The following is a 15,228-nucleotide window of genomic DNA, read 5'->3' on the forward strand; positions in this document are numbered from 1 at the left end:
AATTTTCTAGACTGTTTAAATAATGGTTAAGCCATGTTTAAATCCTGGTTATTTGGAGTTTATTTACACGTTCAGAGAGAAGCAGTTACAGCAGTAATCATTAATTTGTGAATCAAAAAATATTATCACAGCCTGCACCTGTGTATTTGGTTGAAGAACAACGATCGACATAACCCTGGTAAAGTCATACGCAAAAGTCACTATAACTGTAGCACAGAGATACACAAAAGCCTAGTATTTCAGAATAAAGAAATATGTGAAGAAAGGCAGAGTCCTACAAATGTGTGATGATTTGGGGGAAGCAGCATAGTCACATTTGAATTGAATTTTGAATAACTGGTAGAACTGAAGTAGAGATTATGCTACATATTTTATTTGAGATATTAATGAATGCTTTGAAGATTTATGACAGTGAAGAATTTGCATATCATCCTATAGGCAATAAACAGAATCAACCTTTCTCACTTAAGATAAGCTAGGTTTTCTAGGAAAATAAAGCCCAACAATATGAAAATTTCAGAGATCAGATAAAAGGAAACTGCAATGTCCCAGAAGAGAATACAAGGCTTAAGAAGTGCAATAGATATAAAAACAAAATTACTTCAAGATGCTATGCACATGTAAAACTGGCAAAGTTTTGTACCTCACACTTAGTAAGTAGACAGGAAATACTTGTTAAATACATTCCTGATTGTAAAAAACAACTCAGTTGAGAGTACATATTGTTGGGTTTTTTTTGTTTGTTTGTTTGTTTTGAGACGGAGTCTCGCTCTGTCGCCCAGGCTGGAGTGCAGTGGCCGGATCTCAGCTCACTGCAAGCTCCGCCTCCCGGGTTTACGCCATTCTCCTGCCTCAGCCTCCCGAGTAGCTAGCTGGGACTACAGGAGCCCGCCACCTCGCCCGGCTAATTTTTTTTTTTTTTTTTTTTTTTTTTTTTAGTAGAGACGGGGTTTCACCGGGTTAGCCAGGATGGTCTCGATCTCCTGACCTCATGATCTGCCCGTCTCGGCCTCCCAAAGTGCTGGGATTACAGGCTTGAGCCACCGCGCCCGGCCCATATTGGTGGTTTTATACTCAATTATAATTTATGACTATGCAATAAAAAATCTATTATATATACACACTGTTACCTTTTGGAAAAAAAAACAAAACACTCCTTTAGTGTCTTTCATTTAAAAGAATCTTAAAATGTCTCCATTGATAAAATTCCTAAATGTTTTACAAGTCTAAGTATATATAACTGTGTACATGCACTTTCTGGAAGTTAGAAGGGCATTCTACTTTTATCTCCTGGATTATATAGGGAACATTGATTATCATTTTATTTTGCTCTTATTTTCTTTTATCTAAAACCATGTAATAAATGCATATGCTTAGACTATTGCATTTAAGCAACTAGACAAAAAAGTTAATATAAAAATTATGCTTTTTTCACATTATGTATTGTCTTGCCTGACTTGTCAAGAAATCTTAGTCTCCTGACACCCATAAACATTTCAATAAAAACATAATGTCAGAAGCAAGTCTGTTAAAGTGAAGAAATATGAAGAAGGTGTAGTTAGTGGGAACATAATTAGAATAGCTTAGAGCTAACATCTTGATTGCTAAATATTTAGAAATATCAATTAGAACAATTTGAAAGACACAGATAATTTAAAACTTTATAAATAAACACTGCATTTTGCTGCAGATTACCTGGGTCTTCATGTTCAAAAAAAGAATAAAAGTGCATCTTCATTAATCTGTGGTGCTGTCAACAGAATCTACCAGTAGATTCTGTCATCTGGTTTCTTATATAATCAAGCTGCTGGAAACATCTTTTCTCTGCCATATTATGTAATGGGCATAACATTTCAATGTTGAAGCATCCCTTGTGGTTGGTTTAAGCCAATGTGTAGCTTAAACCTACACAATCTACTGATGTAGGTGACCTGAGACCTCCCAGGTTGATTTTCCGCACTGACTGCCTCTTGCAGTTGTACGCTTGTTCCAGCTGACCTTTTAGGTGGCAAAAGCAACCCCTTCTTACAACTTTGCTGAAATATAAGACACATGCACCCATGTCTCCATGGTCTAGCCTGCTTAGTGTGATAAAACAGGACAGTTGACAAAACTGTTCTATTCATCACGTATAATTTTTAAGAGAGGGGTTCTTTGAAATAGTAAGTTGTAATGTGTATTTGTTATCTAAGACTGCCATAACAAACAGCCACAAACTGGATGGCTTAAACAAACAAACAAACAAAAACTATCTTCTCCCAATTCTGAAGGCCAGAAGTCTGAAACCAAGGTCCTGGCAGGACCTTACTTCCTACTTCTGTAGAGACTCTAGGGGAGAATATATTCCTTGCCTCTTACAGCTTCTGGTGGCTCCAGGGGTTCTTCAGATTGTGGTTGCATTACTGCATACTCACATTGCCTCTTCTTCTCTCTTAAAACTCCCCCTGCCTCTCTCTTATAAGAATACATGTTATTGCATTTGAGACCCACCTAGATAATTCAAGATAAGCTCCTCCTCTCAAAATCCTTAATTTAATTACATATGTTGCCTTGTAAGTTAATATCCACAGTTCCCAGGGATTAGGACATAGACTTACCTTTTTCAGAGGGCACTAGCTAGCTTCCTAAAGTATATATGATTTATTTTCAACTTAAGCCTTCCTTTTACTCTCTCTGTATTCACTTTTCTTCTCATTTAAAAATTATTTTCAGAAATTTTCTTTCATTGAATCATTAACTCTTTTGTTCATCCTTCATCTATTTAATCACTCTAGAGTTACTGGTTTTCTTTTCTAGACCAAGCAATGTGATGGGACATAATGGGGTATAACATAGAATGATATTCAGTCATGCCATGAAAAAATAAGCCCAGATATTTTGAAGTATTGAAGAATATGTTTTTCCAGAGTTAAATATTGAGACATTTTGAATTTTTGATAACTGAAATGTATACTCCAGTTAAATCCTGTGCTATAGTATTACAGAACTATTAAAATGGAAATATTTATGTCTACATATTAATATATAAGTAATATAGGTAATACTTGGAATTTCAAATTTACAAATGGGCTTATTCTAATAAATCAATATGCTACCTTAACCTTTAGAACTTGTAAAACATAGCCCATCATAGAAGATGAAAAATGGCAGCTGGGTTTCTACTAAAGCTCATGAAGCTCACTTAAACCACATAAAACTGCTGTGACTTCACCATTAAAATATGAGTACATAAAACGTATACAAATGCAAAGTATGTTTTAGTATTCTAGTTAATTATCTTTAACATAGATAGTATACTACAAGCTAGGCTCATCGCAGTTTCCAAAATACCTTGGCTTACTTTCTTCTTTTTCCTCGCAGGAAACTATTCTCACACCTCTTCTGACATCTAAGTGAACGCAATTCTCTTCTTTTAGCCCCTTAGTTTAACATACATCATAAACATAGAATTTTAAAAGAAGAAAGAAAAGAGGAATAATCTTTTAAGATTTCCTGTGAGTTAATAGAGGTATAGATGTCATTGCCTTTTAGTTCGATTCTATACATTTTGGTGTATAGTTAGATCAAGTCTACTTTGGGATGACTATACAAAATTCATGGTAAGTGGAAGAGTAAAATAATTGTAAAAAATAAAATTTAAAATGTTTTTAGTTAATTTGAGTCTCAGAAGTAAACAGCATTATCTTGAAAGATTTGTTTTGTGCATTAAAAATATATGGATCTTTGTATACTTCTATTCCATGGCTCTCTTACGTTAGATTCAAAATTTCGAGTTATGAGAAATTCATAAGGAATACTAATCCTGATATGCTTTAGTATATGAACTAATTGGTGTTTCAAAGTTTCATCCAGACATCTGATATGCTTTCCTAGATTAGACTAGCTAATATTACATTTCAGAAAGCAAAAATGGCTAAAGGCAGTTCATAATTAGAAAGTTCCCTCACAAGTTAGAAATTATCACTTACAATTTATGCTATTAATAAGTTTTAAGTCTGGAACATTTCAATCACTTTTATGACTTCTTTTTAGATAATACACAATGTCCAGTTTCTTTTTTTACTACCATGAACATTTCAACTATTACAACTAACTACCTATGACAAAAAAAAAATGAGGAGTATTTTCTTTTAATGCATTCCTAATTTGTCACTCAAAAATAATGTGCAGTATATAGATTATAAAAACAATGTAAATAATTACATAAGTCATAATACAGAGGGAATGTTTAAAAGACAATGACATCAAAAGTCAATACTTCTCCCTAATTTACTATCTGTCAGATACAACTCTACTGCTTTTTCTTGGAATATTTGTAAACATATGGCCAGTCAAAGACAAAATTGAAAGTTATCATATATTGAGACGTAGTAAATAAATACATACATAAATAAGCAAATAAACAAAAGAAAAAAATTCTGGTAATAAGAAAACCAGAGCAATTATCTATTCACATGAGATTTGAAAAGAAAAAAAAATTTGCAACTTGATCTAAGTAAAGCCAGCCAACACCACAGTGTGTCTCATGATTACCGAAACACTCTAAATAATTGATATGGTTTAGCTCTGTGTCCCCACCTAAATCTCATGTGGCATTGCAATCCCCACATGTCAGGGGAGGGCCCTGGTGGGAGGTGATTGGATCATGGGGGTGGATTTCCCCCTTGCTGTTCTCGTGATGGTGAGTTCCCATGAGATCTGATGGTTTAAAAGTGTGTGACACTTCCCCCTTCACTCTCTCTCTCTCTTTTCTGCCACCATGTGAAGTAGGTCCTTGCTTCCCCTTTGCCTTCTGCCATGATTGTAAGTTTCCTGAGGCTTCCAAGTCATCCTTCCTGCTCAGCTGGCAGAACTGTGAGTCAGTTAAACCTCTTTTCTCCGTAAATTACCCAGTCTCAGGTAGTTCTTTATAGCAGTGTGAGAATCGACTAATACAATAACCAACCTCCTCCTCACTAACTCTACTAGAATTCAGATAAACTTCTATGTAATTTTGTAGGCCCGTGCACCCTTTTTACTATTAAAATAAATTTGACTTAAAAATAAATGTGTAGAAGCTCTAACTTGAGTAGTCAAGCTGTTCTATGCTCCATTGATTTACAAAGTGTTTTCATTCTTATATTGACATAGCTCTAAACTCTCTTGGTCTAAAAAAACAAAACATATAAAAAGAAAATATCTGGAATCCTACCTGTTACAAGAAAGCTGCATCGCCCAGCTCCAGCTTCATTTATGATGCTACAGTTATAAACTCCATAGTTTTCATTGGAAAGACTCTTCACAGGGTACTCTGTGTATTCCTGAGAGTCAAATTGACCCGTCCGTAATAATTTATTGCCCAAGCGCCACTCGTAGGTCAGCACCCGTATTGGATAGGCTCTCAGTACTCTGCAGCTCATAGTGACACTTCGATCCTGTCCTTGCCGGATTTCCAAGAATGCTGGTTCCACTGCAGGGGGATCTGTAGAAAAGATATGTAAAAACAGATGAAAGATGTGTCTTGCAACAAGCCAAAAGCTACTCTTATTAGAAGGAGCCATTTTTAATAACACATGCAGCAATAGAGGAGGAGTGTAAGAAGTGAATGAAGAACATATTTAAGCCCAGAAATTTTAGCTTGGGTTGGGAAATGTGATTTCCTGAGGGTAGCAAGTAAATGAGTCTCCTTGCTTTACAAATGCATTTGCAGGTGAAACTACTAGAGCTGACTGATCCTTCTTACCTCTTTCAGCAAATATTTTAAAACTTACCTATTAATTCTAATATTATCAATATTCTCCTTTTTTTTTTTTTTTTTTGTTTGGGGCCCTTTGTCTAAAAGTGGTAAGAATTCCTTTTTTAATGTACAATGAAAAGATTCCTCTCTTCATTCACTTCATGGTCTGATACCGAAGGCAGCTATTTAAAAAGCTAATTTACAAAGCTGTATGAAAAATTATTCTACAGTGCTAAGTAAATAAGAATTGAATGACAGTATGAGAGTTGACCAGGCAAGTATGTTACAAAAATGATACTCAGCTGTGTCTTCAAGAATGTACGGGTAATGGTCAGGTGAGTAAGCAGTAAGAGAAAGTATTCCAGGTAGAGAGATGTGTACATTCAAAGGTACAAAATCTGAAGAGGAAGGGATGTTCAGATAAATGCAGATGAATTAGCATAGCTGATGCACAAAAGAAGACCATAAGCGCTTGGGGGGAAATAAAGATGAAAAGAAATAGACTCTATTCAAGGAATGCATTTTCTTGGTATTGAGGAGATCTTCTAAAATTTTTAAATGAAGGATTTATATGATCAAATTAATTTTTTTTTTTTTTTAGGAAAAATATTGTGGTAGATAGGAAAAGCAGAAACCACAGAGGAAAGAGACGAGTTGCAAAAGAATTAAATCACTGGTGAAAGCCTGAACCAAGGTGAGGTCAATGGGACCAAAAATGATGCCTTAGGCAATGAAGTGGATAATAGTGCCAGTCATGAAGACAGCGAGGAAAAGGAGAGGTAGATTGATGTATGTTTAATGTGTCAGTTTTATGCATCTGTCAATCACACATCCAGAAGCAATGTTTCTTCATTTCCAAATATATGGGTCACGTTTTATTTTCTCTTTGCTTTTGATTTTTTGCTTAAATGAACTGTAGTCAGATAAAATAGTACACGTTTTCAATCCTCTTAATTTGTTAACACTTGCTGTATGACACAATATACAAAAGATTTCTGTTCTTGGTGTGCCCGCTAAGAAGGAATAGTCTGCACTTTTGAAGTGTGATATGTATCTATTGGGCCAAGTCTAATATCGAGGAGTTGTCCAAATCATCCATATAGTTGTTTATTCATTTATTTTTTGCCTACTTATTCCAGTTGAATTAATTCAGAAGAGTATGTTAAACTCCTCTAAAAAAAGTTGTAAGTTTTAGATACTTAATTTAAAAAATTCTCCTTGTAGTTCTGCCTCCTTTTTGCTTTACCTGTTTTGAGGCTATGCTATTAGGTAGATATGAATTTAGAACTGGTTTATGTTGTCCATGAGTTGAATATTGAATATTTTATCACTATAGTCTTTTTTGTCTCCAGCAATGCTATATATATATATATGTGTGTGTGTGTGTGTGTGTGTATGTGTGTATATATATACACACATATATAGTCTAACATTATTATAGCTACACTGGCATTTATTTTGTTAGTATTTGCATGTGATATTTTTCCATCCTTTTAATCTTATACTTTCAATATCTTTATAAGTATTCTTCTTCTTATACTTTCAGTATCTTTAAATTTTACAAGAATCTCTTTTAAACATCATGAGCTTATGTTTTAATTTTTAGGATATTTTTTAAGTCTGTCAATCGTTTTTTAACCCAGAGCACTTATTAGCACTTTATTCATTGACATTTACTGTAACTACTTATTTTGTACTTTTATTTTATTGCATTTTTGTATTAAATTTACTGTAACTTATTATTGTGTACTATTTGTTTTCTGCTTTTTATTGCCTTCTTTTAGACGGATGGATTACATTATCATTCTGATCTTTTTGCTGCTACTACTTGAAGATTTATTTACTCTGTTTCTATTATTCCGATTATCTCAAAGCTTGCAACGTGCATACTTAAGTTATCCAAAAACATCAATCAATACCCTTATTATACTACTGAAGAAAACAATAATCTAAGGATAATTTATTCCTTTTATTCTCATTCTAACATGCGTTACTGAGTCATGAATTTCAATTCTTTTTTTTAATAAAAAGTCTATTGTACATAGTCGGGCGTGGTGGCTCACGCCTGTAATCCCAGCACTTTGGGAGGCTGAGGAGGGCAGATCATGAGGTCAGGACTTTGAGACCAGCCTGGCCAACATAGTGAAACCCCGTCTCTACTAAAAATACAAAAATTAGCCGGGCATGTGGCGTGTGGCTGTAGACCCAGCTACTCAGTCAGGAGGCTGACGCAGTGGAATCGCTTGAACCCAGGAAGCAGAGGTTGTGGTGAGCCGAGATTGTGCCACTGCACTCCAGTCTGGGGAAACAGAGCTAGACTCTGTCTCAAAAAAAAAAAAAAAAAAAAAAAAAAAATTCTATTGTACATTATAGTATAATAATGTATACTTATAGTATTTTTAAAAACATCCAGATGTTTGCTAGCTTATTTGCCCTTCATTCTTTCATTGTAGACTTTCCATCTGTGACCACTTTCCTTGTGTCTGAAGTTATAATTTAGATCTATCATATCTTTAGTGAACTCTTTGATCATGATTTTCTAAAAAATATATTTTAGTTTGTGGGGCTGGGAAACCAAGAGCTCTTAATGCTATGCCCAAAGACTGAAGTTCTCTATAGGAAACCATACACACGCAATAGTGTTATGTTTTCCTGAGGAAATTCAAGACCTAGCCACTCATAAGCATGCAATAATCCATGATTAGTGATGTGGAGAAGTAAATAAAGGTCCCAAAGTGTATGTATGTATGTATGTATTTATGTATGTGTGTGTATACATGTATATGGTATATACATACACACATATACATACATATATGTACATATACACATATGTAGAATTTGTGTGTACATATACATATATAGAATTATACATATAATGTATAACACATATATGTACATATGTTAAAATACATATATATTTTAATATTTTATATATACATATAAATATGTTTTATATATACATACATGTATGTGTATATATATTTAGTTTTATATATACATATATGTGTATGCATATGTACACACACACACATTAAACATTAAAAGGTATTTTCTTTGTAGGTTGTCAGGCTTTGTTCTTTCAGTGCACCATTATATAATTCCACTGTCTTCAGATGGCCCTTGTTGGTGTAAAGAGGTCAACTCAAAGTCCTACACTTTGACATGAATGTCTTTTTTTTCCTCCAGCCACTTTCAAAATATCTGTGTCATTGCTGTTCTGCAGTTTCAATACACGGTTCCTAGGGATGGGTTTCTTTTTTACTTATGGGTTTGAAATTTGTTGGGCTTCTTAAAGCTGTTAAGTTTGGTGTCTTTCATCTGAAGTAATTTTGGAAAATTCTCATCATTAGTTGTTTAAATAACACCTCTATTTCCTTCTTTATATCCTCATTAGATGATCCTGTTCATTCTGTTTTTGATATCTTTTAACCCCCTTTCACATTTTCCACTTGTTGATTTTTCTGAACTGCATTATGAATAAATTCATCTGAACTAATTCAGTTCATTAAGTCTTTCTCCAATCCTACTTAATCTGCAAAATATATGTTGTTTTTAATTCCAATAATGTATACTTCATTTATTCCTTTTCTGTGTAGTTATTTTGTACACCTGCCATACCACTTTTTTGTATGTTTCCACTACCTGAAAAAGTAGTTAAGCTTATCTTACACTTCTGTAAACAAAGTAATTGTTTTATATTGCCTGACAATTTTTTTTTTTTTTAAATTTTGAGACGGAGTCTCACTCTGTCACCCAGGCTGGGGTGCAGTGGCACGATCTCGGCTCACTGCAAGCTCCGCCTCCTAGGTTCACGCCATTCTCCTGCCTCAGCCTCCCGAGTAGCTGGTACTACAGGCACCTGCCACCATGCCCGGCTAATTTTTTTATTTTTAGTAGAGATGGGGTTTCATCGTGTTGGCCAGGATGGTCTCGATCTCCTGACCTTGTGATCCACTCACCTCGGCCTCCCAAAGTGCTGGGATTACAGGCGTGAGACACCGCACCAGGCCACTGCCTGATAATTTCAATTGACATTTTGAGGAAGTTTTTCTGTTGGTTTTCTTTCAAAGTACTGTCGTCCTGTGTGTTCTTGATTACTTTCGATAAATTGGATTCTATGCTATTCATTGCCCTTTAAAAATATTTATAGGATATTTCAATGACTAAAATGATGGTTTCTTTCTCCAAAGAAAATTTGTGTCCGCAAGCAACTATAGACATCACTGTCTAGGCTCACATTTAAGTGCATGAATTCAGGCTAATTTGAATTATCAAGTGACTTGAATTTGAGTTAAAAATCCATATAAAGGTCAACTATCAACTATAATTTCAAGAATGGATTACCACATCATCCCATCCTGTTCATTTCAAAGTCACACATTTCTTGCACTCCCTTAGGAGTGGGAACGTGTAGATTGGGTTTACTTCTGCTTTACTCCTACCCTACAGATATAATCCTTTGAGTTCCAACTTCTTGGCAGAAAGTTCTACCAACAGATCCCTCCCCTAGTGAATACTCTGGGTTTGAAGTTCTGCACCCCTTGCCCAAAGATGCCATCAGAATTGAAGCTTAGATTTGTCCATGTTCAACAAACATCCTCAAGCAAATGTAACTTCATTTTACTTATTTCACTAAATTCGACAAAGTAATTTTTCAAATAAACATTTTAAATGTTTTTAAAATTAATTTTACAATATTGTCCAGAATTTTTAGTTGTTTACATTGGAGAGGTTTTACATAATATTTTGTCTATTACATGCCTAGAAGCATGTATCTAATTGTCAAGGGAAAATATGGATCTAAAACTCAGAAGAAAGGACTGACCAAAGGTTACAGTTATTAAGATAGCTCAGAGTGAATACAGACAAAAAATAAGTAAAATGCCAAATATGGACTTTATTCTTGAATATAATCACTTATGGGGTTAGAGAAAAATAAAAGCTTTTAAAGGAGAACAATCATAAACAATCAATGAGATGTGGGGATCCAGAGTGTTGTGTTACAAAAATTAAAGGAGCTGCATGTTTTAGAGAATATGAGTGGTCAAAAGTACCAAATGCTATCAAAAACCAAGTTAGGGCTGATGATATGTAAAATATACATTTTTTCTTTGACAAGTTTAGTACCATTAAGGAACACAGTAAAAGCAGGTTTTCTGTGTATTATACGTAATTTGGGTTTGGGGTATGTGAATTGATGGTTAAACTGTGGAAATAATGAGTGATAACTGTTCAAGAACACTGTCCATGGTTTTAAAAGATAATTATTTATGTTGATTCTACTTTAAAATATTTTAGGAGCTTATAAATTTGTCACTATATCCAATACCACTACCATTATGTCTCACATAGACTACTACAAATTCCCTGCAGTGGACTTGGGATAGGTCAACGTACTCCTTTTGTTCTCCCATTCTTCTGAGATTTTTCAAATGTGCGTTTAACAGAAAAATCAGCTCATGTTACTTTCCTGCTCAAAAAACTTTATGGACTCACCCCTGCTTGCTATTCAGGACTTCAAGGTCCTGCAAGTTCTGACTCTGCCCATGTTCTCAACCATTCTTGTCTTGATGACTATGTCCCAAACACATAAGTTTTCTTCTTGTTTCTACATCACAAGACTTTTGTAGACTTTAGACCTCTAATTTGTTCTTTCTGCCTGAGATGTTCTTTCCTTTGGTTTTTCAATAGCTTGCTCATTCTCATCATTCAGATTTTACCCCTACAGAAAGCCCATCTTTGATGACAAGTTGGTAAAGTAACTTCTCCCATGGTTAATTTTTATTTATTATTGCATGTATTTTCTGCATATCTTCACTATTTGTTCATATCTTGTTTATGTAAGCTCCATTACAAAGGGACTTAAAATTCTCCAATCATTGTTGCATCCCATGTGTCCATCACAGTATCTGTCATTATAGTTGGTGATATATCATTATTCATTGAATAAACGAATACATGAGTGGTGTTAAAAGAATAAAGATGTATACATTTTCTTCAAAATTCCTCCCATCAAGACCTGGAGTTTATGTTCATTTCATTAAGTCTGGATGGGCTCTGTGATTATTTTCACTATTAGAACACAGAGCAGAAGTGATGCTGTACCAATTGCTGAGACCAGGACACAAGCGTCTGGCAGTTCCACTTCCTATCTTTTGAAGTACCCACTCTGGAAGCTCTGAACTCCATGTAAAACTTCAACTTCTCCTCTGCAGAAACCATATGAAGAGGCCCAGAGACAATATGGAGAAGCAGAGGGCACAGTTTAGCTTAGACTTCCAGTTGTCCCCACCAAGGTTCCAGACATATGAAATCATCTTGGACATTAGGGACCAAATCAGCTATCCACTGGTTAGAATTACTATGATTAGATATAATAAAATGTGATTCTTTTAAGCTCTGAAGTATTGGAGTAGTTTGTTATACAGCAAGAAATAACTGAAACAGATGCCTTCTCTCCTTCAAAAGTCGAGTCTGACACTATGAGTGGAGTCAAAAGGACAAGGAGGCAAAACATTAAGGCGCAGTTTAAGGGACAGTCTAAGTTGGTTCAGTAAGGAAATAATTCAGAAGGAAACTCATGGGGGAAGACAGCCAACAGATTGATTTGCCAGAACAACTCAAAAACTTGAAAAGCAAATATATTGAGAACAAAGGTGTCTGAGAGCCAGAATGTTGCAGTCAATGAACAGGATATTGTTGCAATTTAATAGTTCACAGGTAGAGAAGTTTGGAATGCTTACAATATCAAAGATATGATCATTGGAATGTAATATTGAAGTGGAGTGAAGATTAATGATACTAGAATCAAATACTAATAAGTTAAGTGAATACAGTCTTTGCTCTCCAGTTATATTTGTATTTGCCTAACAAACCTAAATGTGTTTGCAGCTATTTTGTTTCTTCTTAATAAAGGAGAAATTTCCTTTTAAGTGGAAGTAGTTATCAGTGTAATTAATTATACCTAATGGGAAAATATCCCCAAATACATATTTACTTGTTTATAGATGATTTTTGTGAGAATTCTTTGAAAGTATCTGACTTAATGAATTGTTACCAACGATGGGGGTTTTTCTAGACTCTCTCTCTATATGTCATTGGTCCACACCTGAAAGATTCAGCCCATTCAATTTTCAATGGCTTGTAAGGAAGAATGATAATGTTGGTTTAAAATTCTTCAAACATAGTCTATTTTCATACAGTTTAATAGAGTCTGAGTTGGAAAGCATCCCTAAATTAAAGGCTACTTAAAAGGTCTTTTATTTAAAAGACTGCCCACACTACTTTGATTCCAGGGTAGTTTCTTCACCTCAAAAAAGCTAAATAATATGAAACCAAGTACACTCATTATAGTGCACTCAAGTCTGCCAATGGAAATTTTCTCCTGATAGAAGGTTCATTTTAAGCATACTAGCTATTAATGTTTGACGTTTCATTCTTTGGAATATCCAGTGAGAAGGATAGGCCTTTGCAGTTATGATTAAATGTATAGTGTGAAAAATTTGAACATGATGAAAGAAAGCTTCAGGTGTTAAAAAAAAGAAAGTTAGAGCTCACTATTCTGATAGAATCAGTTTTTTTGTGGCATAAAATTTATTCAGAATGTTATTATGAAATATTTAACATGAAGGAAATGAAATATATAGGAACATTATAAGAAAGATCTACTTAGCATATTCTGAAATGCTTAAAAGTAGGATTTTTAAAGAAAAGTAGGTGCCTGTGTTTTGTTCAATTAAAATACATGACTCTTACAATATACTATTATACAAGTTTTTTCACTTATACTGAAATATCTGATTAAAAAGTCTGTTTATGAAACTAACACACTACATGTATACTAAAGGATGATGATTATAAAAATAAAAATAAAGATTATATTTCTTGATACTGAATATTTACTAAATGCTAGATACTATATTAAGATATTCACGGCCGGGCGCGGTGGCTCACGCCAGTAATCCCAGCGCTTTGGGAGGCCGAGGCGGGCGGATCAGGAGGTCAGGAGATCGAGACCATCCTGGCTAACACAGTGAAACCCCGTCTCTACTAAAAATACAAAAAAATTAGCCAGTCGTGGTGGCGGGCGCCTGTAGTCCCCACTACTCAGGAGGCTGAGGCAGGAGAATGGCGCGAACCTGGGAGGTGGCGCTTACAGTGAGCCGAGATCGCGCCACTGCACTCCAGCCTGGGCGACAGAGCAAGACTCCGTCTCAAAAAAAAAAAAAAAAAAAAAAAAAAAAAAAAAAAAAAAAAAAAAAAAAAAAAGATCTTCACACAGATTATCTTTTTATAACAATAACGCATTTATAGAAGAAAAAGAGAAGAGGAACAGAAAAATTAAGCAAAGTCACCCAGCTAAAAAGTAGCAGACTAAGGAATCAAACAAGGCAATTTGATTCCAGAATGTATGCTCTTAAAAACAGCCTATGTCACATTATTTCCAATTGCAAATACTACCAGTGGTTCATGAATTAGCTCTCTGCCTAAAAGAGGACTTTGAAAATCTTGCCTTACTGGTTATATAAAGTTGTCAATTAAAACAGAGGTTGACCTACTCACACCATCATTTAGAATTCACAAACTTGCAAAAGCAATAAAAGAAAAGTCATGCTTTGTGGAAAGTGTCAAAGTATTACAATAAAACTACTAATTTAAAGAAAAAAATTACAGAATTTTACATCAAATTCAAATTGCAGTTGATATGGCAATGTACTTCATGTAAATTAATTTTGGTAGTACCTATATATTATAATATATACAAGTGTTTGTAGAATATGAAATGTCTGAAGGTAAAAGTGTGACCTTTCAAAGTAATTAAGGATTTTAGTTGTAATAAAGTCATTAAGTAACACATGCCCAAAATTAATGATTTTAGCGTTTTCAGTTTGTATCTACTGGTTCAAGATGTCCGGCAAGGTTTCCAAATACTTAGTCCTAATGTTCAAATTCATATAGAGCTATCTACCTTATTTGGGAAGAATAATGCATGAAAATATCAGATTATAGGAAAATGTTTATTTGTGTGTATTTCTTTTTTTTTTTTTTTTTTTTTTTTTTTTTTTTTTTGAGACGGAGTCTTGCTCTGCCGCCCAGGCTGAGTGCAGTGGCCGGCTCTCAGCTCACTGCAAGCTCCGCCTCCCGGGTTTACGCCATTCTCCTGTCTCAGCCTCCCGAGTAGCTGGGACTACAGGCGCCCGCCTCGTCGCCCGGCTAGTTTTTTGTATTTTTTAGTAGAGACGGGGTTTCACCGTATTAGCCAGGATGGTCTCGATCTCCTGACCTCATGATCCGCCCGTCTCGGCCTCCCAAAGTGCTGGGATTACAGGCTTGAGCCACCGCGCCCGGCCTGTGTGTATTTCTTAATAAGGGGATGAGAGAGTAGTTCATGCATTTTTTTCACAATATGAATAAAATTTAGCCTTTAGTTCTTGAAAAACAATTGCCAGTTTCAATGAGTACCAGAAGTGTAGGCAAAGCGATAATTTTAATTTTAAAAACAATAAAAG

At 34.8% G+C, this 15,228-nt stretch overlaps 1 protein-coding gene across 2 annotated transcripts in view; it reads right to left on the reverse strand.

Moving 5' to 3' along the window:
• Positions 1-15,228, reverse strand: part of MDGA2 (MAM domain containing glycosylphosphatidylinositol anchor 2) — an 854,319-nt gene that overhangs the window by 118,033 nt on the left and 721,058 nt on the right. For both annotated transcript variants that reach the window (XM_010375832.2, XM_010375833.2), the window contains exon 9: positions 5,192-5,461. In XM_010375832.2, the coding sequence (XP_010374134.1) occupies positions 5,192-5,461 (270 nt within the window). The remainder of the gene's footprint in view (positions 1-5,191; positions 5,462-15,228) is intronic.

Source organism: Rhinopithecus roxellana, chromosome 5 (assembly GCF_007565055.1).
Source record: "Rhinopithecus roxellana isolate Shanxi Qingling chromosome 5, ASM756505v1, whole genome shotgun sequence".
Lineage (NCBI taxonomy): Eukaryota > Metazoa > Chordata > Mammalia > Primates > Cercopithecidae > Rhinopithecus > Rhinopithecus roxellana.